We start from the raw sequence: 21426 nt of genomic DNA on the forward strand, positions 1-21426 counted from the left end.
TTGTGTGTCTACATATACACACAAAAGGCTTGATTGTTATCTGGCTTGGGAAATGGCTCAAGGGTTCCTGGCCATGGCCTTCTTCCCCAAGGGATTGTGTAAACTGGGTCATGGAGGGGTGGCTGCCCTCAAGTTACATTTTGATACATGTTATAGAAACAGGGTTGTTGTATGTTCTCCGGGCTGTATGGCCATGTTCTAGAAGTATTCTCTCCTGACGGAGAACATACAACAACCCTGTGATCCTGGCCATGAATGCCTTTGACAACACATTGTTATAGAAACAGTTTATACACTTCATATAGTAGGAATTGACACTGTGCACAATATATAAAAGATACAAGTTACACAAAATCATCAAAATGATCCATTTTATGGAAGAGTTTCTAGGGTACAGCTGCTGCTAGGTCCGTTTCAGAGCCTCTAGCACTCTGGATCTCCAGAAAATCTTTTAATAAAAAAAGGAAAAAATCATATATTTGTTGGAAGTCTCTTGATGCACTATAAATGTTTCAGGGGAGTATATAATAACATAACCCTCCCACTACCCTGTCTTGCCCTCCCATCACTCTATCACCATCCCAGTGCCACCCCTATTCTGATTCAGAGTCTGGTGCACATATCTAAAAAAGACAGGTTTTCCAAGAAAGTGCAAAGTAAAAATAAAATAATCATTTTTTAAAAAAAAATGTCTAAAAGAAGTGCTTCTGAAAACCACTTTGAAAACCAAAGGCAGTGGTGTCAAAAGGGTTGGTGTCAGTAACTCATAGTGTCACCCCCATGAGCTTCCTCCCATACCTGCTCAGGCCATGCTGTTGTAGCTAATATTCCAAACATTTTTACAAAATCAGTAACTATAAAAAAAACTAGCAACAACAAAAACAAGAGTATGTGATTGCAGTGATGGTATATCAAAACATATTATTCAAAGCCTCATTGTAATTGGGTAACAATTGCAGGTCTGACAGTCACAGGAGTTTTAGCCTTGGAAGTATGCTAATATAGTAGACATTAGCTGGGCTAATGAAAAAATGTTCTGTGGCTAAATCAAACTACAGGAATATTTTTATTTTAAGCAAAGGAATACATTTCTGCTGAAAAAGTACACCAGAATTTACAGAGAGTGGTTATGGTGTCATTGTGTGGAATCTGTAGCTCCCATCCCCCTAGTCATTAGCCAGAAACTCGCATTGGCTCCATGTCCATATTTTCAATCGTTCTGCAATAGCTCTGAAACCATAACATGGAATGCTCTTGAATACTGTATTCATTGCAGTACAAAAAATAAAATAAACCTTACATTAATAAGAAACAAACAGCCAACAAATAAAAAGCCCGACCAGAATTCTAAACCGAAATCCCAGTCAAAACACCCCTACACTTATACTCCCCAGCCCATCAGTTAAAGACATATGTTAAACCACTACAATACATTTCTTAAGTTTAAACTTCTGCTAAATGTCAACAGTTAAAACTATTTCAAAATAAAAGTGACTCCCAGTTTTATACAAAATTATGCGCAAATTGATCATTAATCAATTATCATCCTCGAACTATGAGGGATCGCCTAAGTCAAGTCATAGTTTGTCCAACTCTGCCATTTCCCAGCTTTTTACAATTCATTCTTCTTTTATGGGAAGCATAAAGCAATATTTTATCATTAACTGCAAGGTCCAATAAAAATAGTTCTGAATTCAGATGGATTCTAATTGTTTTAATGTTTTGCATTGATATCTTTATCATTTTCCTGTCCTTTTTTGTAGATCTACTACATATGCCTTCTAGAGATTCACATTTCCAACATATATTATAGGTCTTTTTGAATATTTTTGAAAGTCTTGTTGGGTTTAGGTATCGTCTGTATCGAAACTCAACAAAAAGGGCCAAAAAGTCAGTAATTGGCACTTAGAGAATGTTGCCTTTCTGGTGGATGGCCAACCGTGCAGCAAATTGTTTGCCTAGACTTTCTCTGGCAATCTTGATTTAAAAAGAGAAAGTTAAATATCTAAAGCACCTGAATCATATAGGGATTTGGAATGGAAAAGGCTTTTGGTACTTTGCTCCTGTTATGTCCGGATTCAAATCACGGACATATCATTTATTAGCTTATTTTTGCATCAAAGGAAACATCATATTACTATCAGGTACAAAAGAAATTTAATCCAGACATGATGGAAAAAATGAAGCCCTCTTCATGATACCCAGTCCAGTTTATCCTCCAATGTTAACTCTCTAAAAAAAAAAAGTTGTAAATTTTTTTCAGCTGTAAAAAAATGATAAAATGAGTCATGTCAAAATGAAGGATGTGAATACCTGATTTAAAAACATTTGCATTTTTTGAAAGAATGATATATAGATGAAACCTACAAACAAATTTACATTTGGACAATTTGTAGGCCTTTATAGAAACATTTCACTAACTTGGCTATCTTTTCTGTTTTTGTCTTCTTATTCTGCTTTTGTTATAATGGAATATCGTAGTGTATAACTAGGCAGGGAAAACCCACATCAAGTATATTCAGGATGTTAAGGCTTTGCTTTTTGAAACATATAGGTAAATGTCTGTTTTATTTTGGAGTTTGTCAAAAGGAAGATGGAAGATGGGAGCTGTGGAGTCCACTATCATCACTATACAAACAAAGAAAGCTTCATCTCTGCTTATATCCATTGTCCAAGACCTGATCTTTGTCTCATAAAATTAACCATAAAGGAAGGGGAAACGATGCATCAATTTTTCTCCTCACATATTAAGACTGTTCTTTGAACCATCACGGCTAAGGCCTGCTTTAATTTGGGGTTATTCAACACCAGAATGGCAGCCTGAGCAGGAGAGTATATTGTCATCACTGTGAAAATAAATAACCTTTCATTATATCCTATATCTACAGTCATAGACAAAGTCTGTGCCACAAAAAATGAAAGAAAAAGCAATAGCAGAGAGAGCACTGTCCGAGCTGCCTGAACATGAGCTTTTGTCTGGAAACTCCTGAGATGGGATTCTTTACCTGTCATTTGACAGACGTGTCCACAGAGTGATGCAACAACTAAAATGGAGCATAATAAAACCAAAAGGAAAGGACAACCAGATCCAACAGTTAAAAAGAACACAATTAAACTCTTGATGCTTTCACTATGTGACATTGCATGGATCACTGTTGTGACATTGGCCGGGGGTGGTAGTATATACATAAAACTTAAAATCATAACGAAAGCTAACAAGGTGATAATAATAGATCCCACCAGAAGTCGGGGTATTAACCATGATATCCTCAGTTTGCACCAAAGGAAGAAAGTGTGGGTACTGTTCACAATCTTGATGCAGTAGAAAAAACATAGCAAGACAGTGAGCCAATACCTGACTACCACAGCAAAGCTGAAAAAGGAGAAAAGGAAAATTTGATCATTGAAATTGGTTAAAGTTGCAAAACCGAAGCAAAACACAATCAGGACAATTGTCACCCACAAATTGGACAGACCCAGGCTTAGAAGGAGCTGTTCACTGGATGCAAGTCTCCTGCTTTTAGTCCATGCAGTGATCATCACAGTAACAATAAAGCCATTAGAGATGAACCCGCTGATGTTCAAGACAGCTGCAGTTACCAAAAAAGCAATGTACCCAGGAGAAAACATATCTCCTGAGCTTCTGATTCTTGCAGAGGATGCTGTACAAGGCTTTATTTATATAACCAAGGTTGCTGAGCAGAGGCAGAAAATGCTCATTTCAGAACCACACTGTCCATTTTATGTTGATAAACCATTCATCACGCTACGCAAATTAATGAGTTTCTCATGTTGCCTATTTCCTTAGTGCTTTTTGTATCAGAGGAGGAATTGCGCTCAGTTTTGGTGGTTACGTGTGTGTGGGGGGGGGGGGGAGTTAAATAAAAGGACCTGTTTACCTGCCTCTGCCTTGAATGCCTGAGCTAAGAAATTGCAGTAGTGTTGAGATACTACTGTTGAAAGGCAGAATCCTAAAGAGAGGGTAATCAAAAGTGGTTTGCACAGACCATGGCAGGGGCAGTCCAACTTTTCTGTCATGTTGATTTGTATGAGAAAGGTGTTGACATAATTGTGGTGGACCCTTTCCCAGCTGCTTCACTCTACTGTTCCTGATATGGCCTCTTGTCTTCTATTCTATACTATGAGACATTTCCTGGCTTTAATCAGAATAAGAATCATGCACTGGACTATGGACTACTGCAGCCATTGAATCAGGGTCAGTGTGACACTTGAATCCCTCACATGACACACACCAACTCTCCAAGTATCCTGCACCCCTCCAAAATACTTCTGCTGTGGAGAGAAAACAATCTTTATGGGCATGATTGGCATCGCTCTCATCTGATGGCCTGATTCTACCTGACTTTGCTGACACTTGATGCTTCCAAATACATGACAGGTTGGAGCAAAGAGTTTTCAAAGCTCTTCTCTTATCACTGGCTTAATTCAACTTACAGGCCAATTACAAGGAAGTTATGAGCATTCTATTGTTCCTATCTTTAAAATATCTATATATATAAAAAAGTGAAGGAATCCCGGCAACGGACAAAACAACAAAACTAAACACCCCACAACCTCAAAAATTGACAGCCCAACCCCTCATCCACGCCTCAAGGTCAAGACAACAAAAAGAAAAGAAAAAGTCCTAATTAGAGGGAGATGAATAATTGTTTTTATCCAATTGCTGCCAGTTAGAAGGCTAAGCTCCACGCACTTGGTCTCCTAGCAATCCACTCAGCCCAGGGGACAAGCAGAGTTAGGCCTCACTTAGGCCTCTTCCACACTGCCTATAAAATACAGATTATCACATTTTAACTGGATTATATGGCAGTGTAGACTCAAGGCCCTTCCACACAGCTATATAACCCATTTATAATCTTATATTAACTGCTTTGAACTGGATTATCTTGACTCCACACTGCCATATAATCCACTTCAGTGTGCATTTTATACAGCTGTGTAGAAGGGGCCTCATATAATCCAGTTCTAAGCACATCATATAAGATTATAAATATACAGTAGAGTCTCACTTATCCAACATAAAACAGGCCAGCAGAACGTTGAATAAGTGAATATCTTGGATAATAAGAAGGGATTCAGGAAAAGCCAATTAAATATCAAATTAGGGAATCATTATACAAGTAAAGCACCAAAACATCATGTTATACAACAAATTTGACAGAAAAAGTAGTTCCATGTGCAGTAATGCTATGTAGTAATTACTGTATTTACAAATTTACCACCAAAATATTACAATGAATTTAAAAACACTGGCTACAAAAACATTGACTACTAAAAGGCAGACTGCGTTGGATAATCCAGAACACTGGATAAGTGAATGTTGGATAAGTGAGATTCTACTGTAATATGAAATAATTACTGTGGTAGAATAATACAGAACAATATAATCTCTAAAACCAGGACAGTAAATAAAGAGCAACACTCTGAAAGCAGGGAAATTGGGAATTCCACAAAGGAAACAATCAGGGCCAGCTAACACCTCCCAAGAAAGGATTCTTCCAGAAAGGAAGCTGAGAAGGGAGTGAAGCATTGTGTATTACCAAAGTCATTATTATTACTATCATCATCATTATTATTATTATTAATATTATTATGTTGCTGTGAACCGTGAAAATGAATACAATCTGGCTCCAAGTATTCAAAAACACTAAAATCAGAATATATAAAAATTACTATGCTATACATATATATTATATATTTTCATTTTTTCCTCTTCTTTTCTCTACTGCGATTAAGTAATTATAACAATAATAACAAAAAATTTAGTTTTTCCAGTATATACACAATTTAGTGTATGTAATACACATAGTAAAATAGATACTCTAACTTGCAGTCTTAAATCAGTTCTATTTATGTCTCTCTCTTTTTTCATATCTATATATTAACCCTTCTTTTTCTTTTTTTCTTTTCCTTTCTTCTCTTTTTTCTTGTTTTCCCTTTCTCTATTACTATTGTATTTTTATTGTACTATAAAATAAATCTTAATAAAAAGTATTTAAAAAAATTACTGTGGTATAATAGAACAATACAGTTTCTAAAATCAGAACACTAAATAAAGAACAACACTCTGAAAACAGGGGAATTCCACACAGGAAACAATCAGGACCAGCTAACACCTCCCAACAAAGTATTCCCATCACCAAACTCTGGCAAATTCTCTGTTTTCTGAGGGCCACAGACAATAGAAGCACATAAAATATTGCAAAGAACACCACTCTGAAAACAAGGGAATTCCAGGCAGGAAACAATCAGGGCCAGCTAACACCTCCCAACAAAAAATTCACTCAGGGAGGAATCAGCCAGGCTTTAAAGCTGCAAAGCCATTACATGATAATCGTTTTGTCTAATTGCAGCATTATACTTGCCTCCAATCGACAAAAAAAAACCCAATCAGAAATATTGTATATTCACAACCTTTAGGAAATAATATCCCCTGATGGCACAGCGTGTTAAAGCGCTGAGCTGCTAAACTTCTGGACCGAAAGGTCACAGGTTTGAATTGGGGGAGTGGAGATAGCCCCCACTGTTAGCCCCAGCTTCTGCCAACCCTAAAGTTCAAAAACATGCAAATGAAAGTAGATGAATAGGTACTGCTCCGGCGGGAAGGTAACGGCGCTCCATGCAGTCATACCACATGACCTTGGAGGAATCAATGGACAACGCCGGCTCTTTGGCTTAGAAATGCAGATGACCACCAACCCCCAGAGTCAGACACGACTGGACTTAATGTCAGGGGAAAACCTTTACCCTTTACCTTAACTACCACCAATTCCTCAATACTTTATTTCCCATACCACCATACTTCGCCACAGCAATGCGTGGCCAGGCACAGCTAGTGTCTTTATAGATTACTTTTGTCAACATGCATAATAATAATACAGTTGAATATTGTTATATATAAGTTAACAATGCTTAAACATCAAGAAGCAAAATGACAGCTCCAAAATCTTACCATGATAAATAAATAAACAAACAAATAAATAAATAAATAACAATGCACTGTGAATACTACTGACATTAATCAACAAAGCTAACCAAATGAGTATAATTTAACAAGAATATTTATAGATTTTTACCACAGCATTACTGGAAATCATTTCTTCCCCAAGATCAGGTTGTAATTATTAACTAACTTTTTAAAAATTTGCTGTCAGCATAGTTACAAAAGCATAATAGAGCAAGTTGTCATGCTATGAGAATAAACTCAGTTAACTATGGAGCAGCTAGAACTGGAACACACCACACAAGCCAGTGTATAAATACCTTTTGTTTCTTGTTTTAACTAATTTTGGTTTTCCTCCTCTTTTCTCTTTACTTTCTTCCTTGTTTGGGCTGCTTCCCCCTTTTCTATTCCTATAACAATCAAACTATAACAAGGCAATTGTATCCCTATCTCTTAAGATGAAACCTGATAACAACACATCCAGAGATGATTCTTCAAATTAGCAGACTCTCTCTTTGGGAATTATAATCAAAATACAGGCTTGTGGCTTCAACATCTCGTCAGGATGATTTGAGGGTTTTTCTGTTTCTTTTCCCAGGCCCAGCGTGATGAAGATTTCTAAAAGACTCAAAGCCTCATTTTAAAAAGTATTTGAGTGGTCCAATAAATAAATAAATGACTCTGCTCCCATTTGCTTAGGAACTACATGCTGTGTTTCTGGTTTTGTGTTTCAGTTCTATAGCAGATTCACACAAACATAATACTATAATTGTTCAGGGCCACAACCCTACTATAGAGTCATAATGGTTAACAGAAAGTATGGAGAACAGTGGAGTAGGAGCATATTATTGAGCATCATACAGCTTTCTCACCACAAACAAGTGCCTATAATCTAATCGTGGAAGTGAATATATGGCAATAAAACACCTTCCATATTCAACTCTGAGTTCTTTGATAGATAAAGGTAAAGGTTTTCCCCTGACATTAAGTCTAGTCATGTCCGACTCTAAGGGTTGGTGCTCATCTCCATTTCTAAGCTGAAGAGCCAGCGTTGTCCGTAGACACCTCCAAGGTCATGTGGCCAGCATGATTGCAAAAAGTGCGTTACCTTCCCACCAGAGCAGTACCTATTGATCTACTCACGTTTGCATGTTTTCGAACTGCTCAGTTGGCTAACACTGGGAGTTCACTCCGCTCCCGATTCGAACTGCTAACCTTTTGGTCAGCAAGTTCAGCAGGTCAGCGGTTTAACCCGCTCCACCATTGGGGGCTCCCGAGTTCTTTGATATCCCACCTGTAAATAATAATAATGTTCTTTTGTATATCGTGTTTTAAGTGTGGTATATGGTTAATGATGTCTCATGGGATAAACAATTTTATAAAAAGATTACTGTGAGCAAGGGTCAGCTTGAAGCATCAGGTCAATCCTCAAAAAAGAAACTGTGTTGAGAAACCTATTTAGAAAAACGACAGTTGGCCACAAGATGTCATCAAAACTCTCTATATATTTATAACCCAAAGAACTGAGCAGAGGCTGAAAATGAGTTCGAACAGATGGTGTTCTAACCAACAGCTTCTCCTGATTTTTATGAATGGAGGTTGTCTCCAAATGACATCATAGTCTGTTCACTCCTCCTCCTAATTCGGATTCTCTGTAATTTTCAGGTATTTGTGTGCCTGCCTCTTGTATAGTCGACCCTACTTGGTTTGAGACTGCTTTGCAGGGTGGACAACAGCACAGCCTTCTGTGCTTAGAATGCATGCTGCATATGAACCCACTGGGCAGTTCTTGACAGGTAAGTAATTTAGCACTTTAAAAAAGTACAATACGTTATTCTGTAAATAATTGTGGAATGATTGTCTTGTACTTTTTGTTACCTCTTTTGTTGTTTTAGGAATCAAGAATGATTTTGTCAAAAACTGATAAAACAGTATTTCAAAAAGTCAATAATGTACAATAGTGCCTATTTTGAATATTTACTTTGCATGTGTGCATTTCCTGACCTTCCAACACTTGTGTGGTAGAAATTAGTAAAACAATTCTATGAATAGTATTTCATGGCAGAAGCTTTTCACAGTGAAGAAGAGAGTGTGCAAGAGAACTAACTTGAAGACATGGAAGGTTGTCTTGTTAGAACATTTTAATTCCAGTGAACACTTTAATTAAAATCTGGACTACAAATCTATGTACACTTCTGAGACTAAACTCTAATGTTGAAGTTATGCATATTTTAGTCAATCTACCAGTGTCTTAAAGTGTAATTAGGATGCCAACCTAATAGAACAATATTATACATATTTACTCCAAAACAAGTTCTGTTATGAGTCCATAGAAGTATGTATACATTTTTTTTCTGTTTGCTATAGATCTTAAATAGTATAGAATTTCAAAGCACATCAGACTTTTAGCAAACCCATTAGATCCACTCCGAAAGAAAGAAAGAAAGAAAGAAAGAAAGAAAGAAAGAACCAGATTCAGCCAAATATTATAGTATCTAGCTACTTAGGCCACCAGGCTGGGAGAAAGATGAGATATAAACAAAATGATAATGGATGTTAGGCTCTGATATTGTTATAAAACCTGGCACACACAAGCAACTATTACATATAATGTAAAATTGAACATGCTGCATATTAAACAAGTACATTTGAATAGAATTTGAAGATGCAACCATGTTAATCTACAACAGGGTTTCTCAAACTTTTTTAGCTGCGGAGCCCTTTTTGAGACAAGTGTTTGAGAACTCCTGCTCTAGAATGTCAGTATGCAAAGGCACCTTGTAGTTTCGATGGTGGTACAAGATCTTTTTGCCAGTACATTTGAAAAAGACATGTGATTGTTGGGCAAGCTTTTCCCTCAGCAGTATTGTACCACTTAGAGACATTTGGGTTCCTGGGTCGGATGGTTTTCCCCTGCCCCAGGGTCCATATGCAAAACAGCTCCTTTCAGTTGCTCTCCCCAGATCTCTCTCTTCCTTTTCTTGGCTTTGCAAATAGAGAAAGCAACATATAGCTGTTGCCAAAGGCTTTCATGGCCAGGATCACTGCATTGCTGTGAGTTTTCCAGGTTGTATGGCTATGTTCCAGAAGCGTTCTCTCCTGACATTTTGCCCACATCTATGGCAGGCATCCTCAGAGACCTCACAACCTCTGAGAATGCCTGCCATAGATGTGGGCAAAATGTCAGGAGAGAATGCTTCTGGAACATAGCCATACAGCCTGGAAAACTCACAGCAACCCAACATATAGCCGTTACTACCCGGAGACCTACAGCTTATTAAGAGGACAAAAGCAGCTCTGAATTATATTCAGTCATCCCTTTCCTACATGGAAGGAAGAGAAGCATAAAGCATATAGAGATCATTGCTATAGCTGTGCATCCTAGAAAATCCAATGTGGAAGAAAGACTAGAGTGTAGGTTTTTATGTGGTAAATCCAGGTTCAGGTTCCTGCCAAGGGCCAGTTCATGCCACATGCAGTTTGTTATGTATTTTAGTGAACCTTCGCCGGCTCTTGTAAATTGGTGTGGATGCTCAATGCTCATGTTTTAGGATACATATCTGATTGGTTACATTTTATTTAACTTTAGATGTCATGTTATATTGTGTTTTTATATGCTGGGTTATTTTACGTTATTATGCAGTAATTGTATTTGTTGTTGTATTGAGGCATTGAATATTTGCCTTTTTGTTTGTTGGAAATTGCCCTGAGTCCCCTTGGGGAGATAGGGTGGAATAGAAATAAAGTCTTATTATTATTAGTGAAAGGTTTGTGTTTCTATGAAACAGCTGAAGATTTGTCACAAGGAGTAAATCAGTCATGGCTCCTAAGCTGTAACCCTTAAAGGGGGCATGGATCTCTTAGTTACCATTTCAAACATTCAGCAGCTGGCAAAAGACAAATTCGGATTGACCCTCAATTGTGAATCTCTGTGGGGAAAAGGAGACAAATCACTATTTTGTAACATAACTTACCTCATAAAATTGTAATGAGACATCAGGATTCTTTGGAGGAAGAGCATGCGAGATGTGAGGCAAATAAAAACCATATCATCCACCTCCCTTCTTTTCTCAAGGGCTCTGTACCTTCATTATGTTTCTGCTAAGGCATTCTAATGAAAGAGGAGCCAAGATTAGGATTACTCTCCCATCCATTTGTCTTAAAATATAATGGGAAACTCCCAACTAAGCCTATTTTTATTGCTGTTTCTGCTAATGCTTTTCTTAGGAGTCATTGGTTTAAATAATAAAGCTAAGACTTTCTGTATATAGAGCTGGGAATCTCTATTATTATAAATATCTAAATTGCACCGATCTAAAGCATTTTTCAGGTTTTTTTGCTTAGAAAACACTTTTTCCAGATTCAGGCTTCTGGGACAATCAACCCTAATCCATCTAGATGAGATAGACTTCCTCTTGAACTGGTTAAGTGCATTGCTGACACCATAGAAAGTATCAAACTGTTCAAAAGGATTGGTCTATTAAGTGGCATTACTAAAGTTGGTGCAATCGATATATACATAAGGGAAAGTATTTATTTTTGTTAGTTGCTTTGTACCCCAAAGGCTCCTCCATGGCATGATGGATCTGGACAAAATGTGGCACACATATCCTTCATTATCCAACTTAAAATAGTTGTATCATTTGAACTACAAAATCTACCCTGTTTTGGGGTGATGGCCCCCAAAACTAAAAAAATGGCAACATAGGAATTGCTACTGGATTACAAGTATGTATGCATGCAGCACTCAGATGCAACCACAAGAGGACAGTATATAGATAGAAAGGATTCGCTCCTGGAACATGAAAAGGCCACCCTATGAGGGAAAGCCACAGCCCTGGAGGCCACAGCAGGGACATCCATGCTAGAAAAAGAAGTAAGCAATTTAATGAAGATTTATGTGTGCCTGCATCTTGATCTGAAGCTGTAAGAGTGTGACTTCCTATAAAATACCTGATTAATGAAGAAAAAGGAAAGTAGGAAAGTATGTGGCAAGGAAAGGAAAGGGAAGGGAAGGGAAGGGAAGGGAAGGGAAGGAAAAAGACAAAAAAGGGAGTTAAGAAAAAAGAAAGGAAAACAAAGCAAAGAAGAAAAAGGAAGGGAGGGAGAGAGGGAGAAAGGCAGATAGAGGGGAAGATGAAACCACTTGATTTGGTCATTTAGTTTGATAGTTTCAACCAGGGGTCCCCAAAATTTTTAAACAGGGGGCCAGTTCACGATCCTTCAGCCCGTTGGCGGGCCAGACTATAGTTGGCTAGCTACCGAGCAATAATTAACAACAACAACAACAACAACAACAACAACAACAACAACAATAAAGAGGGTTGGAAGAGACCCTTTGGGCCATTGAGTCCAACCTCCTTCTGCCTTTGTGCACCAAAAGGACAAGCAAAGCACCCCTGACAGATGGCCACCCAGCCTCAATGTTAATACTAATAATACTAATAATACTAATAATACTAATAATAATAAAAAGAGGGTTGGAAGAGACCCCTTGGGCCATTTAGTCCAATCCCCTTCTGCCTTTGTGCACCAAAAGCTCAAGCAAAGCACCCCTGACAGATGGCCACCCGGCCTCAATGATGATGATGATAATAATAATAATAATAATAATAATAATAATAATAATAATAATAATAATAATAATAATTGTAAGAGAAGAAGAGACCCCTTGGATCATTTATCCCAACCCCCTTCTGCCCTTGTGCCGTGGGGGCCAGATAAATGGCTTTGATGCGCTGCATCCGCCCCCCGGGCCAGTGTGGGGACCCCTGGTTTCAACTTTAGTTTTGTAGCTTGGCAATTTCAACTTTAGACTTATAGATACAGTAGAGTCTCACTTATCCAAGCTAAACGGGCCGGCAGAAGCTTGGATAAGCAAATATCTTGGATAATAAGGAGGGATTAAGGAAAAGCCTCATAAACATCAAATTAGGTTATGATTTTACAAATTCAGCACCAAAACATCATGTTATACAACAAATTTGACAGAAAAAGTAGTTCAATACGCAGGAATGTTATGTTGCAATTACTGTATTTACGAATTTTGCACCAAAATATCATGATATATTGAAAACATTGACTACAAAAATGGCTTGGATTATCCAGAAGCTTGGATAAACCAGGCTTGGATAAGTGAGACTCTACTGTATATTGAAGATTGAAGATGGGCTTATAAAAATGTTTTTATGGTAATAACTAACTACAGAGAATTTTTAAAATAAAAACAACAAACCCCAGCTGAAACGCCGCACAACAATTTTATAAACATTTTTATATTACACTCCCTTATGGTGGTGCCACCTTGTTTGATCCACACACCCTCATACTTCTAGTGATACCACTGGGTTTATTTAAACATACAAAGAGCCAACTATAATAGACTCACTATTGCTGCAACTACTGTAGCACTCTTTAGATAGCATTCATTCAAGGATTTTAGAAATCATAGATTTTGGCATGAATTCCTACACCTCCAGGGGGCTGGGTTAGATTTACCAGTAAGGTGATTCCACAGTCACAGAATGGTACTAGGACTTTACTATCAGGGTCTCAAGTCACTGAGAGATATTACCATTAGTTTCTTTTAAGCTGCTGGTCTCAAATGTGATGGTATGACCAACAAAGCATTGTAACTCCCAGGCATCACAGCAATTGAGAATCCTATGGCAGTGGTGCCTCCATGATTAAGATTTTAGTGCTATTGGCATTTATGTAAGAGTAAGACTCCATGAACACAATGATTTTTACTTCCACCAAGTGCACTGCATAGGATTATGTGGTAAGAGATGTAGCCTAATCTAGTGAGATCGGTATGAGATCTACAGTTAGCTGAATCTAAACACTCACTTCTCCATGTTTGGACAATAATGGGGAAAGTGTGCATACTGAATAGAGAGGGTTTCAAATTATGATGAACAGCATATGCTCTTATCTGTAAAAAAAAAAAAGTTGTAGTTGTGATATGCCCCCTACAGCAAGCAAAGCATTGACAAAAACAGTAGTAAATGTGGATATTAGGGGATGCAAAATGTGGAAGTTTCAAAGGATTATGTGGGACAGGATTGTATTGGCATTATGCATGCAGTTTAGATCTAAAGAACCTTGTGTGTGGCCTTATATATACTACGGGTCTCTGATGCAGACAAGCATTTTCTGCCTGTCACTGCCATGAGTTTGGAATGCATTGAACGGGAAGGCAAGAGAGAAAGACAGTGTAGGATTTGAATACAGAGGATTTTCACCTCAAGGTCATCTGCCCAAATTTGGAGGGTGTCAACATATGCTAGTAGTGATTGTGGTTACTGGCTGTTCAATGGCCTCAGAGAAAGAAGTGGGTGGTCCCTGCCACATTCCTAAGAGACCCATTGTCACCATTAATCTTGCCCCATCCTGCCTGCATTAGCAATCTAACTAGAGATGCTGATCCTTGAATGTGACAGACAGAAGTGTCTGTCTGGGAGGATACCCTAATGGGGGAAATATAAATAAAAGAGGGACAAATCTTGTTCTCCTGCACCCTGGGTTCCTGAAACAGGTGCAACGGAGAGCTCACAAAGTCAGCCGCAGGATTCCCTGTTTCAGGAACCCTGCGGCTGACTTTGTGAGCTCCCCATTGAGAGTTAATGCCTCACATTATTTTCAAAATGGAAAACTCCCGAAGATAAAATAAAATAAAGTGATGTTAACGAGCACAGTGCCTGTCCATTGGGAACCTCTAATCCCTGTCCTTTTAGGCTGTTGAAGATGATGGATGCATTTGGGAATGTAAGTGTTTGATCTGTAGTTTCTTCTGAAATCTCAGTTCTGAACTCTATTTCTTTAACTTTGTCTCCCTCCCTAGTTTGAAGTATGAAGGCTCTACAGTATTTTCCTTTAATCAAAAAGCTTTCCCCCTCCCTCAAATGCACTCTCTCCTACATCCAGCTGTAATTGGAAGAGCAGGGGGCGGGTGTAGGAGGGTTTGTCAGGGTCCAGGGAAAGTATTTTAATAAGCCCTGAGGGAAGACAGTGCGGATGATCCTTCTCTGTTATCTGCTTCTTGTCAATTTTTTTAAAGCTGGGATTGCTCTAAAATTAAGGGCTGTATATGGAGGCAGTGCTCCTTTGGGTTCTCAGGAACAATTCTCATTTCTTTAGTGCACATTATCCCTATTTGACCTTTGCCATTCCTCAAATGCTTTCTTCCTCGGAGCCTCTCTCTGTCATCTCTGAAAGAGCACAGGATCCGTGGGCAATGTCTTGTGATAGTCACTGTGGGCTTTTTTGAACAATGCCTGCTTCCTATGAAGCCTGGAGTATGCACCTAGGAAAAGAGTTGGGTAAGGGCCATTGCGCTGAGCTTCTTTTGTGTTCTGCTTTTCAGATCTGAGCAGGTCTAACCAGAAGTGCTTTCATATAGTACTATGATTCCATTTGAATTGGCTTGGTAACATCCTATGAAAGCCTGGGATTTGTAGCCTGTTGTGGTATTAGAGCTCTCTGGCCAAGAATTCTAAACTCCCTTCTTTAAATAACAAATCCTAGGATTCCATAAGATATTGCCATGGCAGTTAAAGTGAAACCAGAACTTGCATTTCTGTAGTGTGAAAGGTCCCCTTGAAGTCCAGCCACTGTATTTACCTCATCTGACCTGTAGCTGCTTAAGAGACTTCTCTGCATAACTGTTGTGCTATCATGAGTTTCTCTCTTGAGTTTGGTCATGCCCCAAGAAATGAATCTTCAAGCCATGGAACCAGGAGTGCCCATTGTAGTGGTGGTTGATGGTTCCCATGCCAATGAAGCACCAATCCCACTCCAAGTTTTAGTCAAACTGTAAAGGCAATTATTCCAAAAATAAATTCAGCACCTTGAATAACTCCTTTAAAGTTTTTAAACCAAAATCTGGAGTGGAGTTGCCATCCCAAAAACAAAGGAACTATCAGCTATGACTGGTGTGTTTGAACTTAAAGCCCAAGAGATGTTGAATAACTTCCTCACTTGCCTTGCAGACAATTTTATTGTCCAGAAGGTAGAAGAAGCAACAAGGTGGGTCAGTTATTCTCGATCTGATCCTAACCTTAGGTGGGAGTGACTATATGCTCCTAGAGTTTGTGATACAAAAGAAGGGTGAAACAAAGAGAAGTCAAACACACATTCTAGACTTTAGGACAGTTGACTTCAGAAAATTTAAGGAAATACTGAGCATGATTCCATGAAGAGGAATACTAAAATATAAGAGAGTTAATTATTAATGGGAGTTTCTTAAAAGTGAGATACTGAAGGCCCAATTGCAAACAGTGCCAGCAAGGATAAAAAATAGAAGAAGTGTAAAACAACCAGAATGGATGTCCTAAGATTTTAAAGAGGCATGCTCAAGAAATGGAAAAGGGGGAAATCACCAAAGAGGAATTTAAACAAATAACCAACATATGTAGGGAAAAGGTCCATAAGGCTAAGGCACAAAATGAACTCAGGCCTGCCAGATAAATTAAAACCAATGAAAAGGTTATGTCAGTAGAAAAAGGAAGAAAAACGAAATGGTAGGGCCTCTGCTTGGAGAAGGTGGTGATGTGCTAATAGGAATAGGGAAAAAGCACAGCTGCTCAACACCTTTGCCTCAATCTTCTCTCAAAAGCAGATTGGTGTTCAACCTGAACAATAAGGGTCAGTTGAGGTAATAGGGGAAATGCAACCCAAAATAGGTAAAGAAGTAGTCCAGGGATACGTGGCAACTCTAAATGAATTCAAGTCTCCAGGGCCAGATGAACTACATCCAAGAGTATTGAAGGAACTAGCAGAAGTCATTTCAGAACCACTGGCAATCATCTTTGAGAATTCTTGGAGAACAGGAAAAGTCCCAGCAGACTGGTGGAGGGAAAATGTTGTCCCTATCTTCAAGAAGTGAAAAAGGAGCACCCAAACAATTACCATCCAGTCAGCCTGACATCAATACCAGGAAAGATTCTGGAGCAGATCATTAAGGAGGCAGTCTGCAATCACTAGAAATGAATTGTGTGATTACTAAAAGTCAACATAGATTGAAACTAGGACTTGAAACAATGGGTTCAAATGACAGGAAAGGAGATTCCACCTGAACATTACGAAGAACTTCCTGACCGTATGAGCTGTTCAACAATTGAACTCTGCCTCAGAGTGTGATGGAAGCTCCTTCCTTGGAAACTTTTAAACAGAGGTTGGATGGCCATCTGTAAGGGTTACTTTGATTATGCTTTTCCTGCATGGCAAGGGGTTGGACTACATGGCTCATGTGGTCTCTTCCAACTCTGTTGTTCTATGAATGTGGTGTCACATGTCTGTTTATTCATGGGAATAAACTGATGTCAGTTTCAAATTTCCATATATAGTGGGCCCTTAGCATCCACTGGGGTTTAGTCCCAGCTCCCTTCCCATCCCTAACCCCACAGATAACAAATCCATGGGTCCTCAAGTCCCATTATATATAATTGTGTAATAAAAATCCCTTATATAAAATGGCAAAAAACTTGAAAAAATGCCAGAGGAAACCTGGGCATCTAAGAAATGGCAGAAACACATCAGCAGAGAGCTCAGTATGCAACAAAATCAAAAATTGCTTTTTGGGTTTTTTTTCAAGTACTTTTGGCCCATGATTTTTTTTGAATCTGTTGATTCAGAACCCATGGATAAAGAGGGCCAACTGTATATACCATTTTCATTTCCATAGACACTCTGGGAAGCCACTGAATATATTGGGATTGAGACACATATTTGAGTACCAATTTCTGATCAGAGCTGGCATTAGTTTTGCATTTAGGATTCAGAAGACTACTGCCCTGAATTCGTGTTACCTAGTGATTCTTCTGTTGTTTCTGTACTGGATGGAAATGAACTCTTATGTTGATAAAGTCTGTTTTGGAACTAATAATCATGAGGAGAAAGATTTCAACCTGTTCACACTTATCTCAGTGTAAGTCCCATTAAGTACAATGGGTGTTACTTCTAAGCAAATATGCATAGGTATGATTGCGCTGCACTTACGATTTCACATGGGATTGGTGTTTTCATCCCTCTTTGTTTTGAAAGTGTTTGCAGATGTGCCCAACTCCTTGGAACAGCTTTCCTTCACACAGTAGTTCTACCTTTCAAATACAGGAACAGGGATCATGCATATATTGTTCTGGGTTGCCCTCCCCTGAAGAGGCCCACTCAGTAATCCTTCCCAGGGGCTGTAATTAGAAGAAGAAGCAGCTCAAAGAATCCAGGAGCCAAGATTTGCCATAAATCTTCCTTCTTACTATAAACAGTCTCCAAGAAGATGTCACTAGGAGCATGGATGAGAAAGAGGCCTGTGTTTAGGGAGAGAACGTAGATGATGAGAGGGTCCTGTTTTGGACTGAAACTTTAATTAAAACAGAAAATAACCTCCTGGAAGAAGGAGGCAAAATGTATTGAGACATATAATCCACATCTTTAAGGTTGATGGAAGATTTATGGACTGGAGCACTCCAAACACTCTTTGTTTAATATCACTTTTTGGTGTGCAGCCAGAACCTGCAGGTAAAATGCACACCACAAGTTCAGAGCCACCTTCCAATAAATGTTGAAGTGGCCAGTATGTAGTGAGAGAATGGATGATTCCACCCAAAGAGTTCTGAGTTTGAGAAGAGTCAGCCAGTCTTCAATGTACTTGGAATCCAAATGGAATTTCACATTGGGGTTAATGTATCACTCTGAAAAAACCTATTGGGTGACCCTGACCAGGTAATATACTGTTAGCCTCAGAAAGCCCTGTAACAGGGCACCCTGCCAGAAGGCCCTATATCCCAGGATCTGATCCCAGGTTTTCTGTTTATCCCAGATTATCTGGCAGTGCGGACTCAAATAATTCAGTTTAAAGCAGAAAACCTGGGATCAGATTCTGGGATATAGGGCCTGTCTGGAAAGGCCCAGGGTCACCTTAGGATTACCATAAGTTGGAAATTACTTGAAGGCACACAGCAAAAAATAACAGTGATATTACACAGTAGTGGCCACCCTTAGAACCGAGATCATCCTATAACGCTCAAAATGAAAACATATGATCATGTCAATTAAAAGCTACACATTTGGCAATTTTGCTCTCATTTGTGTCTTTCTTTTAATCATGGCTTGAGATGACTAATGAGAAGACTCATAAGAGAAGTCAGTAATGTTTGGTAAGGTAGAGTAATGTAAATAAGGTAGAAGACAGTGGGAAAGAGTAAGATCAAGGAAGCCATAGCACTGAGGATGCATCTACACTGTAGAATTAATGCAGTTTGACACCACGTGAACTGCCGTGGCTCTATGCTGTGGAATCCTGGGAGTTGTAGTTTGGTGAGGCACCAGCATAGGCAGAGGCTAAAGACTTCGTAAAATTACAGCTCCCAGGATTCCATAGCATAGAGCTATGGCAGTCAAAGTGGTGTCAAACTGCATTAATTCTGCCATGTAGATGCACTCTGAGTTTGCAAGATTTGAGCAGGATTCTTAATTTCCCTCTGTCTTTGAACCGTATCTCTGCCAGTGTCAGTTTTTGTTCCCAGTGTGATTTGTGGTACGGATCAGGACTATATGCCTCTTGCGGTCCATTATAGATTTATGTTTCTATTATTCTATACCATGGGGAACAATGTGTATATCATACCATCTTCAACTTTAGAAGATCAGGAATGATTGTATCTGTACTCTCCATGAAAGGTACATGTGGAAAACAGTTCAAGGTGATCAAAAACATACCCTTTGAAATACCTACAAAGCCAACACTGTTTGGTAGAGCTTTGTATTGTTCTATCATTTTAATTATAGAGTAGGACCTAAATATTGGAAGGTACCAAATCCCTTCTGATCTTGGAAGCCGTGTAAGGTCAACCCTGGTTCATACTTTGATGGCAGATCACCAATGAATATCAGGTGGTGTAAACTATTTCAGAGGAAGGAACTAGCAAAATCACCTTGCTTAAGAAAATCCTATTAGATTCATGAGGTCACCATAAGTTAGCAGGCAACTTAAAGACACACACTGCATATCAATCCTGTACCTAGTTCACCATAAGTAAAATCCATTGAGCCGCAGAAACACGTTGTAATATCTAACAAAGGGAACAACAAGAAGCTTTCTCAGCTGGAGACATCATGCACCATCAGGAATTTGAATTGTTGAGCTAAATGTCAAGCCATGTGTTAGACAGGTGATAAGTGTCAGATTCATTCCACATGAAGGAATCCCTATGTAAAAAAAACCAGAAGAATGTAGGCCATTTGAAGGCTGTGTTGTTTCTGATACGTTATTCAATATGTACACACACATAACTTTTGTACTTGCATCTTTGGGATTACCAAAGCTCATATTAATTATGAGTCACAGTGCAATTCTAAACTGGGTCAGTACTGTCATGCACAGATGCCCCTCTGCCTCTTCAGTGAAGTCTGGAAGAATGTTATTAGCAAAGGGATATGCTAAACTAATCATGCCAATCTGGAAACGTATTGCATCTGGATGTAGTATCCTTATGGTGACTTAGAACCAAATCTCCGCAGATACTGAAGAAAAATCTTGTCCGTGAACCTCCTTCCTCTTTATTTGTTTTATTTATTTTATTTCTGCTCCTTTCTGCAGAGCTGACCATTGCATTGGATAGACTACATCAGCTCTAGATTATTAAATGTGTTTTTCCGTGGGTGAGCAGATGGTGACTACTGGATGTCATATGTTCTGTATCAGAAACAAGAGCCGATGTGGTCTAGCCAATGCAATTTTATGAATCAGCACCTCAAATAACCAAACAGAATCTAAAGTTGACCAAAAACTGATTAGTAGTCCTTTTGGTGCTAATGTTGAAGAGTGGTCCCTGGTCAAAGTGGTCCCTGGTCAAAAAAAGATTGGGAACCACTGAATTAGATGAAGGCTTTCACTGTGGATGTGCATTTCTTTGAAAAATGTCTGAGAATTGTTCTTGTGGGGTATTGTTCATGGAAATGGGGCAGTACAGATTTTCTTGCTTGGAGTGATGGGTGGGATGAGTCTAGCTTGTAGTTTATCTTTCTAGATAAAAGTTTTGATATCCTTCATACTTCCTGGATGTGTGCGTTTCTTTTTAACTTCACACATTCCTTTTCAGTTGCTGGGTGGACAAGAATTGGTGTTTTATTTTTTGTTTTCTTTCAGAATGTATCCAGCTGCTTCCTTCTCTCTCAGAAGGGGCGAGGGAGGGATTTTTCACTCTCATTCTAATTGTTTTTGGTGCAGCAATGTAATGTAAACTTATTCCCCTTTCCAATATACACATTCGTTTTTTAAAACTTTTTAGTGTAAATGTAATAACCAGCTCTACACACCCCTTGTCATGACTTATGCTGAACAGGACTGACGGGATTTATAATACAAAACATTGGAGAGTCACAAAATGGAAAAGAACATTAATGAGGCGGCTGTTCAGGTTCAGGATCCCAATCCAAAATCTCTTCAGACCAAAACACACCTA

At 38.7% G+C, this 21426-nt stretch overlaps 2 protein-coding genes across 3 annotated transcripts in view; one reads left to right on the forward strand and one right to left on the reverse strand.

Moving 5' to 3' along the window:
- Positions 1-224: 224 nt before the first annotated feature.
- On the reverse strand, positions 225-4960 carry LOC134296090 (taste receptor type 2 member 4-like). The gene has a single exon (XM_062970070.1). It carries the CDS (start codon positions 3628-3630, stop codon positions 2728-2730), a length of 903 nt encoding a protein of 300 aa, XP_062826140.1. The 5' UTR covers positions 3631-4960; the 3' UTR covers positions 225-2727.
- A 3605-nt stretch (positions 4961-8565) lies between these two features.
- The window catches only part of LOC100566351 (semaphorin-3D), a 47137-nt gene continuing 34276 nt past the window's right edge, over positions 8566-21426 (forward strand). The window contains exon 1 of one of the 2 annotated variants that reach the window (XM_008105079.3): positions 8566-8760. The gene's annotated coding sequence lies outside the window, so the exon portion shown is untranslated. Of the gene's footprint in view, positions 8761-14983; positions 15286-21426 lie in introns of those variants that run through there. The other variant, XM_008105080.3, reaches the window with a different exon arrangement.

The sequence above is a fragment of the Anolis carolinensis genome, chromosome 2, assembly GCF_035594765.1.
Source record: "Anolis carolinensis isolate JA03-04 chromosome 2, rAnoCar3.1.pri, whole genome shotgun sequence".
Taxonomy (NCBI): Eukaryota; Metazoa; Chordata; class Lepidosauria; order Squamata; family Dactyloidae; genus Anolis; species Anolis carolinensis.

Coding starts and splice junctions, on each gene's coding strand:
- LOC134296090 (XM_062970070.1), bottom strand. CDS start 3,630: ATGTTTTCTCCTGGGTACATTGCTTTTTTGGTAACTGCAGCTGTCTTG.